Here is a 21,547-nt window from a genome sequence, read left to right on the forward strand (position 1 = left end):
CTGCCAACCAAGACCATTCTCCACGGACAGCAACGCGCTCTCGATGGACATGTTCAATTGGTGAACGGTCGGCACGTGACGTGGACAATCCGAACTAGGGATGGGCACGAGTAGTAAATTCCAAACTCGAGTGATCGATTGAATTCCTCGAGGATCAATCGAGTACTCGTTTATCTATTTTTTTTTTTTTTTTTTTAACCCTAACGGCAATATTACCAACCCAACATGTAGCCTAATGCTTATTCTCAATCAGTCAGAGTCAGAGTTATCAGAGACTATTCATTATTTATTAATATAACCTATTATTAATTATTACATTACATATTATTAACGTTCAAAAGTAAACACATCCTTAACAATAACAAATAAATATGCGTCGAACAAAGGCCAGTAACAATCACCGAACAAAGGCCTGTAACGGTTTAAAAAAAAGAACGAAACATTATTCGAAAACCGAAATCAATTCTTTGTGAGAAAAACCAGCATATCGACGTGCTCTGGAGACAGACGAGAGCGCATTCTATTAAAGGGATAGTTCACCCATTTAGAACCGGCGTTCTATCATTATAAAATCGCTATTGTAATGTAAATTAATATATAAAAAAATATCAGTCTAAACCAGTCTCCCCTTGGCCCATTTTTCCTCATCTAATTTTCTCCCGAAATGACGTCAACGCGTTTGACGTCATTTCGGGAGAAACCTCTCTTCCCGCTAGATGGGCCGAGGACTACAACACACTTTTGGTGGCAAATTTGCCGGAAATTTTTCCACCAATAAGGAATGAGAGGGGGCGGGAGCTTGCACGCTTGCACGCTCAGCTCGCGTACTGAGCGGGAATGAGAGGGACGGGAGACCGACACAAACCTCTGACCATGGCAGAAGCAACAGCTGAGTTTGAAAATATATTGCTGCATTGTGATATTCAGGGCTATTTGTATGAGCCAGAATACAGCGAGGAAGAACTGAGACGAATAGAGGAGGAGGCTGCTGAGGCTGCAGCTGAACAAGCCTTGCCTGTTGCCGAGGAGCCGGATCGCGCCGGAGTGAACTGGTGGTGTACCTGTTTGCTCTGTTCACCTATGGAGACTCACAAAGAGTCCCGGTGCTGCAGCGAATTTCAGCGATGCCAGTTTCTTCGCGATGAAATGGCTGAATCTGGCGAGGAAGGGGCCGTGTGTGTAACATCTCACCCAGGCTTTACGCCTCATCTGAACCGTTGGGTATTGGACACTTATTTCCGGACCCAGAAAGTCAACTGGAAACGCCAGCCAAAGCCCGCCGGGAGAAACGGACGTCTGAGCACAGAGTAAGTGTTTGTTTACTAACACATTGGCTACAATCGTTTTGAGTCACGGGGAACGTGACAATGTAGTTATCCGAAAGTAGCCGACCTTATTGGAGCATAGGCTACGTTACGTTAGCTTCAAGTCTGTGTAATGCTGTAGGCTACTCAAGGCATAATTTATCTTGCTTTTGCTAATTTTGTTCTTTCTTTCTTAGACAGTATAGGCTAACATCTTACCGGCATTTCCTGGAGTGGATACTGCAAGGTGAGAGACTTGGGAGAGGCAATCGCCTTGTTTTGCCAGCGTGTGTTGTCCAGGCCATCAGGGCTAATTACCCAACACAAGATGGGCAGTACCGTGGCTACCAGGAGACGGTAGATGCCCAAGATGAGCTGTGATATTTCGCAAACTCACCATACGTTTTGTTTTTGTATATAGTTTATATTTTATGAATAAAACTTCAAATTCATGTTGGTGGTTGTGATTTGTTTACTATACCAAATGATGTTACACTAAAGTAGGCCTGCTGTATAAGATGAACACTTATTTCAACTGGGGAGAAAAGGTTTACATATAGCCTACTTGATATGCTGAAATACTGTCATGAGCAAATGTTTGATGTACAGTAATATACAAATGATACCTAAGTAGCCTACTTATAAATCTATTCTTGCTACATTCATACATGATGGCTGTATGTTGAACCTACTTTGCAACTTCGTGATTTATACCACAAATTGTAGTTTTAACCATATGGAAAAAAATGTAATGACAGAAATTTAAATAATTATTGCAGTGAAGTTTGTTATGGTGAACATGGGTTTATACAGGAGTCCAAGGTAAGGTAGTAAAAACAATAAGATTTTATTCACAAAGGAAAATTATCCAATATTTACAAAGATAAGATTGAAAACAAATGTTTTACAAAAGATACGTTTAAATAGATAAAATAGGTCAGATGTCCCTCTCAGAAGCGCCTTTTTAATTCAGCCACTGCCGCCTCCTTTGGTGGTTTTGGCACTGGTGCAATGTTAGGTGGCAGCGCAGGCTGGGGCAGGGCAAGTGAGGATGTTGAAACCTTATATCGAATCGTTGGGTTTCGTCTCCTGGTTATGACACTTGTGACAAGTGTGTCAATGAACTGGGTGGTGTGTGGAATAAAAATCTGCTTCACGACCCACTGCTTGGATCTCCTGCAAAACACTTGGTTGAAGCGTGGTTGTCCTGCATAAGAAATTAAAAATAATTATAGATAAGACTATGAAGGCAACATTTGAGATGCTGTACTTTTTTCAAATGAAATACCTGAATTATTCAGCTAAATCTGCAAACCGTGTAAGATAAAATTATATTCTTGATTCTTCATTGAGCCACTCTTACTACACACCTGTCTTGGTTGTGGCCTGCTTTCTTTTGACAATGTTTTCATTGTGCTCCAAACATGCAAGATGACCCCTTTCTCTCATTCCCTGGAAAGAGAATCCCTGCCTTTTTGGGAGGTACTTGAGCATTGCACTGTGAAAGATCTCCAGCGGCCCTGTATGCAATAAAATAAAAAGGGAAAAGAATATGAGAATGAAAACATGATCATTACGGAGTGATTTTGTAAAGTATTCAAGCTTATAAGGAGAACTATTATGAACTCACCAGTGTGTTTGAACAGGGCCATCTGTTCCAGGTCTTTCAAAAGCCTTTTGTCATTTACCAGCGATTCGAGATTTTCAAACGCTGAAGACTCCCTCTTCATCCATTGGCGCTTGCTTTGCTCCTGGGCTGTTAGAGGATGATGTCCACACCGGTTTGTTTGTCCATCATCCTCCGTCCATTCATGCTCATTACACACGTGGTGTAGAATGGACTGCCATCTGCATTTCAGTATCTGTATGAAACAAGTATTATTTACAATTATAAGACTATATATTTTTGGTCTCTAAAAAACAGATGAACAAAGCCTTTGATTCCTTACCTCTGTATCACCCTTGCTTGTTGCACAGGTAAACCACATGTGGTTTATGATTGACCTATGAAAGAAAAGAAAATTAGTAATTTAGAAACTTACAAAACAATGAAAAGCTTGGCACTTTACAAACCAACACTGACCTGCTCCATGCAGCAAGAATTTCGTTCCCTTTAATTGCTCCTTTCCTCTGTATCTTCTTCCTCAAACCTGAAAGAATAAATGTAACATAAGTTCGGTCCCCTCACAACATTTGTTGAATTTTTTTGTAAAGTACAGCCAAATCCCATCATTTTATCTGCAATATATAAATCACTGTGCTGCAAAGCTCTGGACATGATTTGTGAATGGGGAGGGCTGGAGAATGGGGGAGGATTATGTTTTGTTGTGTGTGTACAGGGAAGGCAAAAAATACATACCTTTCGCTGTATGCCAGATGTCAAACTCATGCTGAACATTGGGGAATTCTTCCCTCATGATCTTGCGTATCGATGTTGAGCGGTCCGTGGTCATCACCTCAATATCTAAGCCATCACCCATGATCTCATTCATGCCTCTTTTGAAACCGAGTGGTTCCATGGCAACAGAGCTGCCGGCTTCTGTAGACTAGAAAATAAAGTTGAATAGTTACTTGAATTGAATAATAATTTTCACAGCAGCAATAATAACATTTTTATTTTCCAGTGTTAATCTTTTATTTACCTGCAGCAGTTCTGTGTGAATAATCTCCTTGGTGTCGTCCAACATGAGGGTGTAATGGCAGTACTTGGCACTGAAACCTGGGGTGTCACACCGGCCATCCCCTGACAAGTGTAGCTTCTTCCCATCCTCCTGTTCTAGGTACACTCTGGCCATGATTTCTTTTCTCTGTTGTTGATATAGGTCTTCAATGGCAGGGTGCAAGTAAGCCTTCTGCATCTCATAAAATGTAGTCTTGGCGATCATTTGGACATTCATGGTCTTGCACCAGTCTGACAGTTCAGTGTACGTGCCACCCCTGAACTCAACAGCTGCCGCTGCGAGGAGGTTCACCTCTGCCATTCCCCTCACTTCAGGCGATGATCTCCATGTCCCGGAATGTCCAGCAAGACATGTCCACGTCACCTTCCTTTGCGCCCCACAGTCAAAGACAGTTTTTGATGACAGAGGCTTGCCGCACATCTGGCAAAATTTGAAAAGTGACATCAAGCAGGACTCATTCACAATGATCTTCTTTCCATGCCAGTCATTGATGCCTTCATCTTCTGATGAAGACGTTGACGTGGGGGTGACAGTTGTGTTGGGCTGATAGTTTTCGTCTGCTTCACCCACAGTGCTAAAACTTGAATCAAGGGTCCCAGGTGTGTCGGGGCACGATGTCTGCAAAACAAAGAGGTTTATTTTTAATTGTAAAGATGACCAATTATATAAATATTATTCCTTTAGAATGATTAGTTGAAAGTTAGAAAGTGTTATCTTGTGCAAGTAATATATTGGCAAAATATTTGATTTAGATCATTTGTAAAGTAGCCTTTTCAGAATCTTACCGATAGTCCTTGGTCCGAGGAAAAGGTTTTCACTGGTGTGGATGTCAAAGGGAAGGTCTTCAGCGGGTTGGAGGATGCAGAGAGAGTCAATGCGCAATGACCACTATCAGCGTTCTGTAATGACACAGGCATTTAGTTTGTCATGTTTTTGGTACCACACACACAAAAATTGAATGTAGGGACAAGAATAAAACTGCTCAATATGCATTTGCTTCCTAGTATAATGTTAGATTATATCACTCACTGAAAAGGCTTTTTTCCTGCTTTACTTTGTTTTTGAACTATTTTAGCAATTTGCCCCGATAGCTGCTATTCGTTTGGGTCACGTGACGTCACTGTAGCTTTGCGCCACCACCTTGACGACCGATCTCACCCACTGACCCATTGATTTCAGTGGTAACTCATGCCGGCAATTTGTTGTGCAGTGGGCAGTACATACTACATACCTAGCGCAAGGCAACGGGCAATGCTCGTTCAAAACTCATCCCCGGCGTCCATAGCGAAATCGACAGTAATTCTAAGCAAGCACACAGAGACCCGGGTAGCAGCCGAGGGAGCGTATCTATGATCCCGGGTCCTATGTTCCCCGGGTCCTATGTTCCCCTCTTTGTAGGAGACTGGGGAACAAAAGGACCGCTTTTCCCAAAAAGGGTCCTATGTTCCCCGATATGTTAGTTTTTCCACCATTACTGCCAAATACCGGCCGAGAAAACTACCATTGCAAGTGTTTACCTTTTGTGGAAGAGGGAGACGTCGGAGAACCTGACGCAGTCTTTTCATACGCCGGTAAACAAACCCCGAGAAGCCCAATCCCTACGAGAGCCCCCCGCGCTACGGCCAACCGGATGCGCAGAGCCTTTGGCCGTGATATTATTATACAAATTATATTATATACTAAGACCTCCGGGAGCCGCAAACGGCATGGGGAACATAGGACACTTTTCACTGCTAGTGAGCTCTAGCAGTAAACGGAAGTGCTCACTAGTAGCAGCACAGAAATATAGTAGAATATTACGACAGTCTTACCTGTAGGCGACTGCGTTTCGCTGCGGGAGGTGCATTAGAAGCCCCGGCCTGTTCGTCACCTGGGAACGGGCCCACAGCGAAGACGGACGGAACAGCAGTTGGTTTGAGTGCGGACCTTATCTTGCCGAAAAGTCTTCCATCAAAATCCTCCAGTTTGAAATGGAGACTGCATATCGTTTTTCCTTTTATAATTTCCATCCCGGTGTCTTCTCCAACTCTGGGGTTGTTTATCGCCCGCAGCCATAGTTTGCAACGATGAGCGTCTTTCACTGGCAAACCGTGAAAACTTACACTCTGTCCCAACCTCGACTTTTCGGTGCAACCGGGTACCAAACAACCACTGGGCATGATTGCTTTTGGAAAAACGAGTCAAAACTAGTCAACGACGGTTCGTGAATAACTTCGTGAATGTTTGTTTGCTCGCATGGGTCCTTCCCCCTTTTAATTGAAAGAGGTGGGCGGGCAGCGAGCGCAATGCACTGTGGTAGTTGGAGGTTTTCTCACTTTGAGCCCGAGAGACCATGAAAACACTCTTTCTGCCTTTTTTCAGGCTAGGATGAACCAATAAAATTTTTTTGCACATTTATAATACATTGAATTATTTAATTCATAAAACCTTCATATTCCCACCAGTGAACTATCCCTTTAACTATCAGTCCCGCGGCAGAGAACACTCGCTCCGCTGGCACGGAGGTGGCGGGGATAACCAGGTGCTGCTTTGCCAGAACGCTCAGTTTTTTGTACCGATCCCCGTTTGACTTCCACCACTCCATGGGGTTTTGATGTGGACGGATGCATGGCTCATTGAAATACGCTTCTACACTGAAAAAAATATGGAGCTGGGTTTACTTAAAATAACTTTGTACACCCATTGCACACAGAAATACTAAGTAAATTTAACACAGCAAATCTTTAAGTAAAATTTACTTGCATCTCCTTATAGCTTTTATTAGCAATACCAAAGTAATGTTTACCTCTGAAGGCAAGTATTTTTTACTTAGTTATATTTTGATCTCCTTATAGCTTTTATTAGCAATACCAAAGTAATGTTTACCTCTGAAGGCAAGTATTTTTTACTTAGTACACAGTAATATAAGTACACAGTAATAAAATTCAAAGTCAAGAAAGAATGCAAATCTTAAAAAAAAAATTAAAAAAAAGACACCAACCTGTACAGGTCCATTTTTACATACTGTAATTCAAGTCATGAAACAAACCTACACTAAAGAACAAGGTGCATAACTAAAAGCCTTTCATGAACAGTTATGAACAACTTCGCAATTAAGTCAATTGCATCTGCTGCATGAGCTGTAGTCACATTTCCCTTTTACTGTAACAGTTTCCTTCTCAGAGAATCCACTTTGGGGGAGAACTTTAAATCATCCAACTCCAAAAGCAACTTTTGAAACACTTCAAATGTGTATTTCAATTTTGGAGGATAACTGAGATTCAGTGAGTACACAAAGCCCATGAGCAGAATGCAAGCATTGGTGAGTGTTTTACAACCACCCAATACCTCTGTACCATCAACCACAATGATGACATCAGTTGGGGGGGCACCCTCTGCAGCACTGCCCAGCACAAGGATCTTGATCACACCGTCTTTGATGTCTTGTTCGATGACATCCTTGGAAACATCCTGCTAAACACAACACAAAGAAGTGCCATAGTGGTCAAAAATTGCACAACCCACACATCCCAATACTTCAACTGCTGCCATTTTAAAAGGGGTAGGATACACACACACCTGGTAGTCCTTAATGAGCTCCTCTGTCGATTCTCCCAGGAAATGGATCAGACAACGCTTGACCGCATCATGGCTATCGATCTGTTGCTGTATAAAAACAAGGTAATAAGACATAAATAACTTCAATGCTCAAAAAATTAAGGGAACACCAACACAACGAAACACGGTTAAGAGTCAATTATACTTCTGTGAAATCAGCCTGTCCACTTGGGAAGTTAGCCATGTCTCAAGGGGTGGAATGATGGACTTAAAGGTCCCATGACATGCTATTTTATGTATTCTTTAATATAGGTATTAGTGGGCAACTAACACAGTATTCAAAGACGTTCCCTAAATTCAGCCGTGGTGCAGAGTTACAGCCACTCCGAGCCAGTCGCACATTGAGCTTCCCCCAAATGCGCTGTTTCGGTGGGCGTGTCAAGGAGGAGGGTGGGGGTGTGGCCCTGAGCAGCTTGCAGCCACCATGCGCTCTGTTTACAGTGGATGTATCGCAATGGCGAGCCGCACACAGCCTTTAGCCGTGTTCTGTAAATATTCTAGAACACACGGGAGTCCTGGAGCTCTATATCTAAATATTATCATATAGCCTACACAGATATCTATATCATATAATATATATTATCACGGCCAAAAGCTGTGTGAGCCGATATTATGAATCTCAAACGGCCGCGTTGGGTTCTCCGACGTTCCTGGTTCTTCAACGTCCACATCAATGTGAATACACACACTGTAACGTATGTGTTTCTTGTCGGTTCTTTGACGTGTCTTGTATTTCCACAACGAGACTGTCGTGGGGGTTATCTGAGCCATGGTTGAGAAGGAATTGGGGGAAAGGAACTTTGATTTGACTCGCTGAAGTACATGAACTGCGACATGCCGCCGGTTGCCGCGAGGCACCATCGCCCGGCAGCGGGCAGCCGGCAGCAGGCAGCGCGCGGTTCAGTCGACTTCAGGTTGATGTGAAAGTGGAAGAACCAGAGACGTCGCAGAACCCGACAAAGTCGTTTGTGATTCATAATATCGTCTGGAGGCGCACACAATATGTTATATGATATAGATATCTATGTATATGATATTATTTAGATATAGAGCTCCAGGACTGTAACGCAAGTGACTCGAGACACGAGACTCGTATTGGGGGTTATCTCAGCCAAGGTTGAGAATGAATTGGGGGGAAGGAACTTTGGCTTTGACTCCCTCAAGAACATGAACCACGACATGGAGGAGAAAGGGATTGTTGGCGGCGAATGTCTCCCGCTTGAGCCCCGCTGAGGGACCACCGCCGGAGGCGGAGGTGCATAAGCGCTGCCCGGCAAAGATCCCTTTCTCCTCCTTGTCGTGGTTCATGTTCTTGAGGGAGTCAAAGCCAAAGTTCCTTCCCCCCAATTCATTCTCAACCTTGGCTGAGATAACCCCCAATACGAGTCTCGTTGTAGAAATACCAGATACGAGAGCGCCATCACACCAACAGCAGAACGGTTATCCAAATAACTAGGAAGTGTACAACACTTGCGTTACAGTCCTGGAGCTCTATATCTAAATAATATCATATAATACATAGATATCTATATCATATAACATATTGTGTGCGCCTCCAGACGATATTATGAATCACAAACGACTTTGTCGGGTTCTGCGACGTCTCTGGTTCTTCCACTTTCACATCAACCTGAAGTTGACTGAACCGCGCGCTGCCTGCGGCCGGCTGCCGGCTGCCCGCTGCCGGGCGATGGTGCCTCGCGGCAACCGGCGGCATGTCGCAGTTCATGTACTTCAGCGAGTCAAACCAAAGTTCCTTTCCCCCAATTCCTTCTCAACCATGGCTTAGATAACCCCCACGACAGTCTCGTTGTGGAAATACAAGACACGTCAAAGAACCGACAAGAAACACTTGCGTTACAGTGTGTGTATTCACACACACACACACACACACATGTGGCGCTCGCACGGTCGAGTCTCATTGGCGGGCCAACGTCTCTGGGCGGGCCAGGCAGAGTAAGGGGAGGAGCTGAGATTCCTCATGACGTCATGAGCACAGATTTCCAAATCAGCGCGCTTGAGCCTCCGTTTTTTCAAAGGCGAGCAGAACAGCTAGTGCTCGTTTTACACCAAACGCAAGTTTTAGCCACTGGGGGACCATAGGCAGGCTAGGGGAACTCATATTTATGTTAGAAAACCTCATAAATTGAGATTTTCATGTCATGGGACCTTTAAGTAAAAGAAAGCAAAATGCTAACAGCACATCTGACTGACTGACAAAGCTCAGAGAGATATGGCTCAGCTCGTCTCAATTCAGAGAACACCACCTTTCATGAAGGAAGTACAGTGGACTGTTCCTACCTGATTGAGTGACTCCAACACACTTTTTATTTTTGTGCCTGAAGTCCCACCCTTTGTCTTGAAAACAGTCAGGAGTTTTGGAGTGTAGAAATCCATCTTACTGTACGTCCACACCAGGAGCGACCAAAGCGCCAAAGACGCTTTGGTCGCTGCGAATTTTTCTGTTCGCTTTGGTCGCTCAAGTCGCTCATGACGTACAATTCAATTATGCAGACGCATTTAAAGGAGCCGTATGCGTTTAGTAGGCCCTACAGACAGCCATATCAAATATTGAACTCTCCCATACACCTTGGCCATATTGCCGAGACGGTTTTGCTTGTTCGATAAAGTGCTTCGACAACAAGTAGGACAGTGATTCCCCCCAATATAAAAAAAATCCTAAAATGTAGGCGAATTACAACCGAGAACAAAAAACCCTGCGTGCTGTAGTAGTTGAAATATGTTTCACTGATCTGGATCTGCAAATCATGATCTGCACTCATTCGTCGCATTCAAAACAAATAGACGTTGGCGCACATGGCTAATTTGCATACGTGCACAGGACTGGTTGGCTCCGCAAGGCAAATAATGGAACATATCTATCTATCTAGGCCTTTCTGTCTATCTATCTATCAACGTGTGTCTAGTTTTAATGTGATGTATTGTGTGTATGTCCAGTCAGACTTGTTCTGTGTGGTCTTGTAGGCTACTGTCCTGTGTGGGACGAACCACCTAAATGGATTCCCGACGATTTGTGTCGTTTGGTATTAATAAAGACTTGACTATCTATCTATCTAGACTATTTAATTAAAAATTATTCACCTCAGGCTCCGTGAATAGTGGGGAATAGAGGGATAAAAGACAAGAGATATATCCCTTGTCATTTATCCCTCGTCTTGTCGATTAGTTTGTTTATGTGACGGTTTTGTTTAAAGCATGCTACACGCGATTGGTTGGTTAGATTGGTGGCATGTAGAGCAAATTATAATGATTCCCGCTTAAATACGAACGTTCTAGATGTAGCCTATAAATACTCCCGCTTATCATCACTTGATATCCAAACCACTATGGCGTTTCGATCTCTGAACTGAAAAAGGGTGGGTTCGTACAACACCGGGTGCCCAGTTACAGCCGCGATTAATACTTCAGCCGACATTTTGTTCAGTGAGTGAATAAAGGTAGGTAGGAACCAAAGTGCCTGCCGATGTTCCCTGGGATCCACGCAAGCGAAGAGCGTCTACATTCCGATTGGCTGTCAGTGTTTGGTCGCTGAAGCGAATAATAGTCATTTGCATAAAGTTAAAAAGTTTTCAACTTCTTTTTGACGCTCTGGTCGCTCAACTTTGGCCGCTGGTAGCGTTGGTCGCTTTGGTCGCTTTGGTCGCTCTTGCCCATAGAAAGTGAATGACTTCCGGCGATTTGGTCGCTCAATTCGCTTCTGGTGTGGACGGACAGTTAGTCAAAAAGGTTCGGTCCAGGTTGATAGTTGTGATCCTCTTGAACTCCTCCTTCACCTAAAAAACAAACAAACAAAGACACAAAGCACACAACACAAAGGCACACACATTGAAATGAAAAAGCTTTAAAATGGCACATATTATGTGAATGTTTTTACAAGCTCATATTTTAACTTCTACTTATTATTGTATTTATGTACCAGTTGATTTCATATAATTGTGTGTATATACATTTAAAAGCTACATCAATGGATTTAAGACCCTCCAAATGATTTTACTTCAAAATATCTAATGACCTACTAACTGCCATGAAAGTTTGGCACAAGCGTTCACGTTTACCTGAGATTCGTAGAAAAGGGCAGGCCATCTCTCCATGACATCTGGGACAGCAGGCATCTGGTTGACAACCTCCAACCGCCGATATGGAAAGGTATTCTCCATTTTCTCACTGATAATCTTGTTGTTGTTGGTCTTTTTCACTTCTGTGAGTAGAACCACCCTCTCTTCTTCCATTGTTTCTTTTGTTTCTCCATGTGCCAATGGCGGCAAATAATTTACTTCAGCCTTTTTGGGTCTTTTGAGGCCTTTGGGACGGGAAGTCATCTTTCTTGAAGAGTTCACCTCTAGCTCTGGACAGGCAATTTGGAGCCCTCTTACTTTTGCCCGATAATTGGCCATTTTATACTTGATTCTTTGTTGCCATCCATACATGCCATTGAATGAGCCTGGCTCTTTGAGGCATGGATACTTCTCAGCCAAGGCCTCAACTACGTGCATCACTTGGATTCCTGTTGGGTAAGCTGTGTATTGAAACATTATCTCAGCTAATTTCTCGAGAACGCTTCTTGTCACTTTTTGGTTGTTTAAGAGAGTTCCATTGGCGTTGTAAGCTCGGTTTCCTGCCTCCAGCAAGAGCTGAATTTCAAAGGAAAATGGTGGAATATCGAACTGTCTTGGCCATGGTCGGGAACGGTATGATGCAGGACTTTCATCAGATGATGAAGAAAGCAAAACGGTGTCCTGGGATGCTAAAGATGTGGATGACATGACGTCTGATTCTGGTAAGTTGTCATCTTCTTCTTCCACAGCGCTGAGATTTAAAATGACTGCTTCAACTTGGACAACTTTCAGGGTACCCATGTCTTGCACATCTTCTATAGACGTCAATGTGAAGAACTGACCCCCAAACTCCTCATCTTGATACATCAGAGTAAAGCCATCTGGAGTGCTGAATGTGCTCTGGATGACAAGCTTGAGATCCTGTAGAGTACTGGGGATACCTGATGGCAGAAGCAATTTGTGCACTGTATGATCATCAAAAATGATCCGTAGCTTTGCTGGGGTGGACATCTGAGCAGGCAGGAAGACACTGGAAAAAAAGAAAATCCTTAAAAAAAACATTCCAAAAAAAAACATTCCATTGCATATTTAAAAGGGGGTGCTGATGTGGTGTTTTAAGGTAACAACTCGTCGTCCTGCAATAGTGTACATAGCCAGGGGATAGAAATCAAGTAGTTCTTTCGGCTCAATTATTTGGAAGTTGCCTGTGTACTCTAGCTCATAGCTCCTGAGGTGCTCATTGTACCATCCATTTAGTAGTTTGACAACAAAGACTATGCTATCCAAAACCAAGATGATCTGAGAAACTTCAGCAAAGTCAGGCAAACCTCCAGTTGAACCATAACACAGCAACATTCCTGGCGCATAGCTTGTACCTGAGATGGCCACCTTGTTTGAGACATGGACCATTGTGATGTTTGGATACTTGCGCAGCACCAAGTCTTTAATGGCCGCATTTAGTACATCTAATGACACTTGTGATGTTTTGGTAACAGACACAGATTGTTTGAATGCACTGTTCTCATGGAGACACAGTGCAACCATGAGTTGGTGTTTTTTGGCGAGGGACAACAGTATGTTCCTAAAACAGCCAGGGCCCTATCTTGCATCCGGCGCAAGTGACTTAGTCACTGGCGCATGTGTCGTTGCTAGTTTACAACTGGCGCAGAGCGTTCTTTTCCCACCAGCGCCACTCGCCGGTAAATTAGGGATTGATTATGCGCCCCAAGGGGCGGTTCGGCGGAAGGAGGATTGATGAGTATTTGATCGTGAAAAACATTGTTTTACCGCGAGTGAGTGTTAAAAAGAATGAATGAATGCGGGCGCGCGTGTGTGCTCTGTTTAAACACACGCAAACTAAACACGTAACGCATAATACAATCAATGGCAATGTCTATTACCGCGGAGACACATGCATATTAGGATAGCATACAATACTGATAAGAAACAATGTTTATAATGTATTGCGTATTTCATTAAATAGATCAGTTACCGCATATCATATGTTATATTATTTACGTTTTCTTTGGCGAAATTTATTTGAGGACTCAGTATTTCTGAAGTTGTGGAAGAAAACCCCTTATTCCATGTGTGAATTAGGCCATATTATTTGGCAATAAACTGAGCCATTTGCAGTTTGAAATTCATGTGCATCTGTCTCATCGGAGACTGCAGACGCGCTGTCAAAATATCAACTCGTCCGATTCAAATGCGCTCATGGCTCTTAAAGGGGATGGGAGCTGGCACTCTCATTGGTTTGTTGGACGTTACGCCCAAACCACACCTACGGGTAATTAGGCTGCTTCAGACCAACCCTTTTGACACTTGCGCCGCGACGCAAGTGTCATTTATCCGCCTGTAAAATAGCGATAGCGCCGTAGAACCGCCCACAAAGCTACTTGCGCTTTGCGCTTTCCACTTGCGTTTCAGACCGTTAAAATAGGGCCCCCAGTCTGTCGGACAATTTTTTTTAAAAAGCTGTGCTTCGCTTCGAAGCGCATTGTCCACAAGGCAGATTCCCTTATGAGCTCAGGATAATGCTCAATGAAGTGGTGTTTGGGAATTAGTTTGTTTTGGGGGAATACATCCAGAAATCTTTGCCGGTGTTCGGCGATCTTGGTGTCCAAGTAACAGATACTTTCCTCTGTGTGAGCTGGAGACATGACTAGCTCCACTATGTCCTTCAGAACCATTAGCACCTGCCATACTGGATCACTCTCAGGTACTCTCAACCCAATCAAAAAAGGCAAAAGACGCAGCAGGCACCAATTTTCATGGGCATTCCCTCCTACTGATCTTTTTGCAGCGAAAGTAGCAGTGACCAAATGTGGGCGATTTGTTCGGTCAGTCCACTTGTAAGGGAACTGAGCAATTAAGTCATTGAATTCCACCAAGGAAAAATACTTGTTCTTGATGAACGCATTCAGTGACAATGCCAGCTCTAGGGGAACAACACCCTCAAGAAGGTCGTGTAGCACATCAGGAGGGAAACCAGACGTCACATCAAAATAACACAGCTTTTCAGATAGTGCACACCGTTTTTTCACCCCATAGCACGGACTAAGAGAAGGACTCGATAAAGCTGTTTGAACATGTAAGGTGTGCTGCTCTTCCCTTCTTCGTTGAAAAACTCCTGATCTTACCTCTGTTGTCTGAAACATAGAGCGCTCTCCCAGACAGAATCGACAGACATGAGGTCCTGAGAAACTTTCAACAAGTCCTGCTACAGCATGAGCACCCAAATTGTTAGCCACTACGCTCACCACAGTGCCTTTGATCACTTTCCCAAAACTTGGAATGAAAAGACCATCTTTCTCTAAGCTTTGAAGATCCCGCAATAGTGGCTCTAGCACTGTCTGAAATCCAAACTGTTTGGTGTCACTGGCCTTACAGAGAATGGCTAAGTATATACTCGTCAATGCCGATCTTGCATGTGCTGGGATGTTGCCTAAGACCCAATACACAGCAGTAACTTTGTGTATCTTCCGGGATGTTCCAAGGGGGTTGCAGACTTCAAAGTCGTCAATGTACAGGATAAGACTTAATCTATCCTCATCTGAAGAGAAAAAAATATTTTTCTGAAAATGAGACCCATCTTGAAATGACTGATATTTCGATGCCCTGTCCGAGTTCCTTGTAGCAACTAGGTGCTTTTCTGGAGAATTCTTAAGTACCTGTGACAAAGACTGCAGTATAGGAATATATTGGAATGTTTTATTCTCCCTCTTCTTCAGAATGTACTCTTTTGGTTCCACAACTGAAAAATGTGACTTCATATATTGCCTCCTCCTATATGATGTAGTAAAAGGACCATCTTTCCCTACAGCTGAACTAATAGGATGTGACTCACATAAGTTGCTCACCAAATCGCTTAAAAGAGCTGAATCAAAGTCATAGTTGTGTTTCTTGAAGGTGGACTCAACAACATGTCTCAAAACTGGTCCAGATGGGGAGCAGGATAAGAACTGTAACTCATCTACAATTTCATCAATGCACTTGTTCGGCACATTGTAACAACTCTCCAACTTAAGAAACAGCAGTCCAAGTCTATCCTTTATAACCTCAGACAAATCCTCACATGGTTCAACAAAAACCTCTGGATCCTGTTCAGAAAACACTGGATCATGCTGGAAGACAGGAGTATCTGAAAGCGTTTTCAAAACCTCAGGTTTAAAGTCTTCATGTGAGTACTGACCATGTTTCCTGTGCTTATGAGAACAAAAGGTTGAATAGATGTTTGTACTGAAGCTACAGTCTTTGAATACACACTGCACAACTTCAAACCTCTTCAAATGACTGTGTAAATGTTCAAAATACTGTTTCTCTGAAGAGAAGGCCGCTAAATTGCAGCGCTGACAACTGAACGAAACAACCACGTTTGGTGCATGATGACGGGATAGATGGATCTTGAGAGCATTAAACGTCTTAAATGAACAAGGACAATTAGCATATAGGCAAGGTATGGATTGAGTACGGCCACTGTTTCCATGTTTGAGTCTGTAGTGCTTGAAAAGATCAACCCTTCTATTTGAGGCAAAGCTACAACTTTTACACAGCCACCTCATGGTGGGACACCTAGGGCAAAAAAATAAATAGAAACAATTTGTAAAATTACATTTCTGGTGCACATGCACGCACACACACACACACACACACACACACACACACACACACACACACACACACACACACACACACACACACACACACACACACACACATACTCGTTTATCTGGCCCGGTGGGGACAGTGGACAAAAAGGTGTCTGCTGGGGACCACCCTTTCTAAATGAGATAGACATGGTTCCAAGTCCAAGTTTTTGATTTTAGATTTTCATGTATCACTTAAAATGTTAAGATTTCACATTTCAAATTTTTCACTTATTGCATAGGACATTTACCAACACGATGGGGACTTAAGAAGAGGGTTGGTACCGGGTGCCGCCAATAGGGGGGGACAAATGTGTAATGAAATGTCTGTCACATTTTATTTTAAACAGCAGGCAACAGCTGCATAACAAGTGCTTACTCTTTTTACTTGCTACTCTGTCTGTTGCAGTGCATTTTTGCCTGCATGGAACTTTAATATAAAAATAATGAATTAACCCTTACACTGATAGTCTAGTAGGAAGAGGGGTATCATGCACCCCTCGGAAATATACTTCTAAATCAGTGTTTCTAGATTGGAAAAAGTGTAGAAAATGATGAGCTATGTTAAATAGTTGTCGGGATGTTCCACATATTTCTATGCAAATAAGTGCCGCCATTATCGAAACAAATCTAATTTCACTATATCTCAACCAATATTGCAGATAGCTTAACAAATAAGGTGTCTAGACCCATGTTCTGAGGGTCAGAGATCATAGTGAAACTATTCATAAAATGATCACATGTTGGTGGCATGCTAGTAAGCAACCCTAACTATTTTACCAATTATGAGACGCCAATATGGGAGATGCCAAATAAGATGTCTAGACACAGGTTGTTGTGTGTTTAACCAAGGTTTATCTCTTTTGTAGTACAAGGATCAAACATCATAATAGAACTCTTCTTGATGTAACCACTCTTCTCTTTCCCATGCAAGATAAACAGTCAAGTAAATGGTTATAGTACACAAACATGGTAATAACATTTTTAAATTTAGCACAACCGATACAAATTGTACCTCTTAAAATAAATAAAAAATTATGACTCAGATCAAACGATGGTCACTGTTAGAACTGCCTCTTTCGAACACAAAAGAGCAAGAACAACTTGCAGTTAGTGTGACATTGACTGCCGCTTCCAAGCGTCTATTCTGTTTTTCACGTAGTACTTGACAGCATCCCAGGTCCTACCTTTAAGTGCCTCTGGAAATGCACGGATACATTCAAGACACTGTGCTTTACCAGGAACCTTGCCAGTCTTAATGCTGTGCATCAGCTCCTGTTCCACAGCTTGGACTTCTTCTTTGCTCCACATCTTCCTCTTCTTTCTTGATGAATCTATGAAAAATAAAATAAGATAAAAGAAAGGTTGGTGGGAGTGATTACTATAGATGTGTGTGTGTGCGCGCTATAGACAGTCCGGAGGCTGCACTGCCCTCGGAGCTGTGTTCTGCCTTTTTCGTTCTGTCAACATCACATCCCTGGGAATCGATAAGAGGAATCGATAAGCTCGGAGAAATAGGATGTTGATGGATTGAGCCAGTTCTCAACTGGAACTGGTTCTCAATTCCCATCCCTAAATTTGATGAAATTAGTAAGCGAACATAAGGAAAAGGCAACATGACTTGTTCACTCCTTATAAGCCTATTATTGTAAATGCTATAAGAAAAATAAATATGCATATTGTCAGTCTTTACTGTCTGTAAGCACTGTAAGAAAAGAATGCCTTATTTTAGTTCATGACTGAGTTGTGTGCGAGTTGAGTTTCATCACACCCCCAAGTACCAGTAATTGTAGGAATAGTGGACATCCTGAAACCATCATAGTCTGTATGAGATTAGAAAATAACTCACTGAAACAGGTTATTGGTAAAATACCGTTTTTCTTTCTTTCTTCTGGCTGTGATGTATCAGACTCCTGGTCCTCTGTAGGTGTCCTCTTTTTCACAGATCTTGACCCTCCTTGAAAACAGACATACAATGGTAGAAAAGTTAACTTAAAGGTAGGGTGGATGATGTTTTCCTGCAGCATTTTTTACCATATTGCTTAAAATCTCCTTCACACACAGATTGAAACCAATGAATTAAATGATATGACACATACACCGAAAAAATCTGTGGGATGGGCAGGACTGAAAAAACTCCATCCAATCATGAGCGTCACATTCAAGATGTTTGGATGGTGACTTGTCTATCAAACTCAACTGCCATTTGTCCCTCCCCCCTCTGTGCGTACTCCTCTTCGGGCACGAACGAATCGCGCGCCCTCAGAGGCTTGGCTACTGGCAGGTTAGCTGCATATCAGATAGCACGGGCTGTTGAAAGAAAACTAATGATATAGTTATCAGTAAAATAAGCAAGTGTAGCACTCATGAACCCTCGGGAACAAGCGCTGCGCGTTCCTGTACTCTGGAGGCGTGGCTTCGGGGGGGAGGCCGAGGAAAGGTTTTTTTTTTTTTTCTTAATGCTGTGTGCTCAAACCGTTTTTCCAACATCCTCCACCCTACCTTTAAAGCACTGCAAGACTTTACGAAAACCACATTTTCAAATACATGTTCAATATTCAAGTTTTTTCTCCAGGTATGATGTATGATAGGTATATAGGTATGATATTGATTTGTGTATCTTGCATCAAATTATATATGAACACAACAAAATTACAGAAACTGTCCCTGGTGTAGACATTGAAGAAAAAGTTAAATAGACAAGTTAGAGCACAGCTTAAAAAACAATAAATTACATAGTAAAAGTACTCTGATATTAAAAGAAGTTTATAATTAAAAAATATGAATTGTGTATTAAGTGGATTGTTACACCCACTGAGACAGGTTATTGGTAAAATACCTTTTCTCGGATGTGATGAGGCAGACTCATGGTCCTTTGTCCAGGTCCTTGATCTACCTGTAGGCAAACAGATGGAAAATATGTTTTGAAAAGAGTGCCGCGGGGAGAACATCCCACAGCATTTATCGATGGGTGGTGATGGTGTCAGTCACAAAAAAGGCCCATAAAACTACCCCAAAACATTGTAAAATTCCTTCATACTGCTTGTCCACTGCAATCCATGTGTCTCAAAGCCATGACATGCACAGTTGACTTAAAACATAATTCAGTACATTTTTGTAGCCTAAATATTAACTGTAGCCTGTTCGCCTGTAGAGGATTAAAAAACTACACCGGATTTCTCATCAGGATGAGGGTGAGTAGATAATGATTGAACATTGACTTGGGATGAACCATTCCTTTAAAATACCTCTGGTTAGCTGTGATTCAGACTCCTGGTCCTCCTCTGTAGTTGTCCTCTCAACTGGTCTTAGACCTTCAAGGAAAAACAAAAAGATGCAATGTTAGAAAAGCTCACTTGAAGCACTGAATGTACTAAATCGTCCTCTCCATGGAGGATGAGAACACAAGCCATGCCAACATCGATCTGTTTTGTTTTTAACTATAGTAGGGTTGATACCCCACCTAAGGACCCCAAAACTGACACAAATAAGACTTCAGACTCCCATTAGATAAAAGCCTTTTACAAGTGAAAACAAATTATTCCTTCTTGCTGGAAACCCCTGGGAGTGTCCAGACCCCACTTCGAGAACCATTGGTTCAGTGAATGTACCTGATGAGTTGGAGGATAAACTCGACATCACATCTTCATCTTCACTTCCAGATTAAGTGGATTGTTACACCCACTGAGACAGGTTATTGGTAAAATACCTTTTCTCGGATGTGATGAGGCAGACTCATGGTCCTTTGTCCAGGTCCTTGATCTACCTGTAGGCAAACAGATGGAAAATATGTTTTGAAAAGAGTGCCGCGGGGAGAACATCCCACAGCATTTATCGATGGGTGGTGATGGTATCAGTCACAAAAAAGGCCCATAAAACTACCCCAAAACTTTGTAAAATTCCTTCATACTGCTTGTCCACTGCAATCCAAGTGTCTCAAAGCCATGACATGCACAGTTGACTTAAAACATAATTCAGTACATTTTTGTAGCCTAAATATTAACTGTAGCCTGTTCGCCTGTAGAGGATTAAAAAACTACACCGGATTTCTCATCAGGATGAGGGTGAGTAGATAATGATTGAACATTGACTTGGGATGAACCATTCCTTTAAAATACCTCTGGTTAGCTGTGATTCAGACTCCTGGTCCTCCTCTGTAGTTGTCCTCTCAACTGGTCTTAGACCTTCAAGGAAAAACTAAAAGATGCAATGTTAGAAAAGCTCACTTGAAGCACTGAATGTACTAAATCGTCCTCTCCATGGAGGATGAGAACACAAGCCATGCCAACATCGACCTGTTTTGTTTTTAACTATAGTAGGGTTGATACCCCACCTAAGGACCCCAAAACTGACACAAATAAGACTTCAGACTCCCATTAGATAAAAGCCTTTTACAAGTGAAAACAAATTATTCCTTCTTGCTGGAAACCCCTGGGAGTGTCCAGACCCCACTTCGAGAACCACTGGTTCAGTGAATGTACCTGATGAGTTGGAGGATAAACTCGACATCACACCTTCATCTTCACTTCCAGATAGAGAGCCGTCTTCAGGTACTTCCTCTGAATAAACAGCAAAAAATGTTGTGAACCAGCATGACAAACCTATGACACATTTAAACCATCACAGATTAAAATGATAAAAATAGTGTGTGCAAGGTGAGGTTTTACCAGTTGGATCAATGCTGATCTCGTCCAATGTCATGCCTTTAAATTGTGATAGCTCGCCTCTCTCACAGGCCATAAGCAACTTTGCAACTTTGGCAACTTGTAATGTCCCTTCAGGGAGCCGATAATATTGTCGATGGACCCTGATGTTGTGACCCATAAAACCGGCGAGGCAGTCCTCCTCATTGTCTTTCAAGTTCAGAACTTGTGACATTGTTGCCATTTGTTTCCTTAATCTTGTCGATGTCAATGTTTGAGGGTCCTTCACATTTAACAGCAGGAAAGTGCGATGAAACAGCACTGTGATTATGGTAGTGTATTTACAGTCTGAAGCCCAGTGTATTTACAGCTAGTCTGAAGTGCTCCTGTAGATTAATTCAACCAAGTAATATGAACTCAGAGGCACAATGTTTTCGTCGCATACTGGTAAGTATTTTCTCAATAATGGCTGAATATTTAGATGATTTTGAGGATACGGAAGATGACTTCGAATACGGTGGTCAGCCATGTGACTGACACATGTGACTGCTACTTTTACAAACATGTCTGCTTCCTTGAAGTAAACAAACCCATCAG

General features: G+C 42.5%; 5 protein-coding genes across 8 annotated transcripts; 1 reads left to right on the top strand and 4 right to left on the bottom strand.

Moving 5' to 3' along the window:
• The first annotated feature begins 695 nt into the window (after positions 1-695).
• LOC132451156 (uncharacterized) lies at positions 696-1,890 on the top strand. 3 transcript variants are annotated; one of them, XR_009523980.1, is made up of 2 exons: positions 696-1,307; positions 1,506-1,890. XR_009523980.1 is itself a non-coding variant. In XM_060043481.1 (2 exons), exons 1-2 carry the CDS (start codon positions 838-840, stop codon positions 1,683-1,685), a joined length of 654 nt encoding a protein of 217 aa, XP_059899464.1. In that variant the 5' UTR covers positions 729-837; the 3' UTR covers positions 1,686-1,713. The 3 variants fall into 3 exon arrangements, 2 of the variants coding, with proteins under 2 accessions (XP_059899464.1, XP_059899465.1); XM_060043481.1 differs by having other exon boundaries at positions 729-1,307; positions 1,502-1,713; XM_060043482.1 differs by having other exon boundaries at positions 735-1,307; positions 1,511-1,710.
• A 113-nt stretch (positions 1,891-2,003) lies between these two features.
• Positions 2,004-6,221, bottom strand: LOC132451154 (uncharacterized). Of its 2 annotated transcripts, XM_060043479.1 has the most exons (9): positions 5,797-6,219; positions 4,771-4,884; positions 3,947-4,603; positions 3,664-3,850; positions 3,388-3,454; positions 3,254-3,308; positions 2,935-3,166; positions 2,675-2,824; positions 2,008-2,511 (listed from the first exon to the last, which is right to left on the bottom strand). In XM_060043479.1, the coding sequence occupies exons 1-9, from the start codon at positions 6,142-6,144 to the stop codon at positions 2,255-2,257; spliced, it is 2,067 nt and encodes a 688-aa protein (XP_059899462.1). In that variant the 5' UTR covers positions 6,145-6,219; the 3' UTR covers positions 2,008-2,254. The 2 variants fall into 2 exon arrangements, with proteins under 2 accessions (XP_059899463.1, XP_059899462.1); XM_060043480.1 differs by lacking the exon at positions 2,675-2,824 and having other exon boundaries at positions 2,004-2,511; positions 5,797-6,221.
• A 3,516-nt stretch (positions 6,222-9,737) lies between these two features.
• LOC132450939 (uncharacterized) lies at positions 9,738-13,247 on the bottom strand. Its single transcript, XM_060043137.1, has 3 exons — positions 11,659-13,247; positions 11,316-11,376; positions 9,738-9,751 (listed from the first exon to the last, which is right to left on the bottom strand). Exons 1-3 carry the CDS (start codon positions 12,733-12,735, stop codon positions 9,738-9,740), a joined length of 1,152 nt encoding a protein of 383 aa, XP_059899120.1. The 5' UTR covers positions 12,736-13,247.
• Positions 13,248-14,084: 837 nt separating this feature from the next.
• On the bottom strand, positions 14,085-15,671 carry LOC132451311 (uncharacterized). The gene is made up of 2 exons (XM_060043681.1): positions 14,850-15,671; positions 14,085-14,801 (listed from the first exon to the last, which is right to left on the bottom strand). Exons 1-2 carry the CDS (start codon positions 15,432-15,434, stop codon positions 14,085-14,087), a joined length of 1,302 nt encoding a protein of 433 aa, XP_059899664.1. The 5' UTR covers positions 15,435-15,671.
• An 803-nt stretch (positions 15,672-16,474) lies between these two features.
• On the bottom strand, positions 16,475-21,233 carry LOC132451228 (uncharacterized). Its single transcript, XM_060043592.1, has 8 exons — positions 20,975-21,233; positions 20,789-20,866; positions 20,426-20,491; positions 20,017-20,073; positions 19,556-19,621; positions 19,147-19,203; positions 18,181-18,264; positions 16,475-17,641 (listed from the first exon to the last, which is right to left on the bottom strand). The coding sequence occupies exons 1-8, from the start codon at positions 21,192-21,194 to the stop codon at positions 17,418-17,420; spliced, it is 852 nt and encodes a 283-aa protein (XP_059899575.1). The 5' UTR covers positions 21,195-21,233; the 3' UTR covers positions 16,475-17,417.
• Between the last annotated feature and the right edge of the window lie 314 nt (positions 21,234-21,547).

Source organism: Gadus macrocephalus, chromosome 22, assembly GCF_031168955.1.
Source record: "Gadus macrocephalus chromosome 22, ASM3116895v1".
Taxonomy (NCBI): Eukaryota; Metazoa; Chordata; class Actinopteri; order Gadiformes; family Gadidae; genus Gadus; species Gadus macrocephalus.

Excerpts from the sequence above, each read along its gene's own strand:
- LOC132451156 (XM_060043481.1), top strand. The coding sequence starts at position 838 with ATGAGAGGGACGGGAGACCGACACAAACCTCTGACCATGGCAGAAGCA. Across the intron at positions 1,308-1,501 it reads AACGGACGTCTGAGCACAGA|ACAGTATAGGCTAACATCTT; the intron begins GTAAGTGTTTGT and ends TTTCTTTCTTAG.
- LOC132451154 (XM_060043479.1), bottom strand. The coding sequence starts at position 6,144 with ATGCCCAGTGGTTGTTTGGTACCCGGTTGCACCGAAAAGTCGAGGTTG. Across the intron at positions 3,455-3,663 it reads CATCTGGCATACAGCGAAAG|GTTTGAGGAAGAAGATACAG; the intron begins GTATGTATTTTT and ends TTATTCTTTCAG. Across the intron at positions 3,167-3,253 it reads CAAGCAAGGGTGATACAGAG|ATACTGAAATGCAGATGGCA; the intron begins GTAAGGAATCAA and ends TGTTTCATACAG.
- LOC132450939 (XM_060043137.1), bottom strand. The coding sequence starts at position 12,735 with ATGTTTTTTTTTGGAATGTTTTTTTTAAGGATTTTCTTTTTTTCCAGT. Across the intron at positions 11,377-11,658 it reads CCCTTTTCTACGAATCTCAG|GTGAAGGAGGAGTTCAAGAG; the intron begins GTAAACGTGAAC and ends TTTGTTTTTTAG.
- LOC132451311 (XM_060043681.1), bottom strand. The coding sequence starts at position 15,434 with ATGAAGTCACATTTTTCAGTTGTGGAACCAAAAGAGTACATTCTGAAG. Across the intron at positions 14,802-14,849 it reads AAAGTTTCTCAGGACCTCAT|GTAAGATCAGGAGTTTTTCA; the intron begins GTCTGTCGATTC and ends CAGACAACAGAG.
- LOC132451228 (XM_060043592.1), bottom strand. The coding sequence starts at position 21,194 with ATGGCAACAATGTCACAAGTTCTGAACTTGAAAGACAATGAGGAGGAC. Across the intron at positions 19,622-20,016 it reads CTCATCACATCCGAGAAAAG|GTCTAAGACCAGTTGAGAGG; the intron begins GTATTTTACCAA and ends TTTTCCTTGAAG. Across the intron at positions 19,204-19,555 it reads TGAATCACAGCTAACCAGAG|GTAGATCAAGGACCTGGACA; the intron begins GTATTTTAAAGG and ends GTTTGCCTACAG.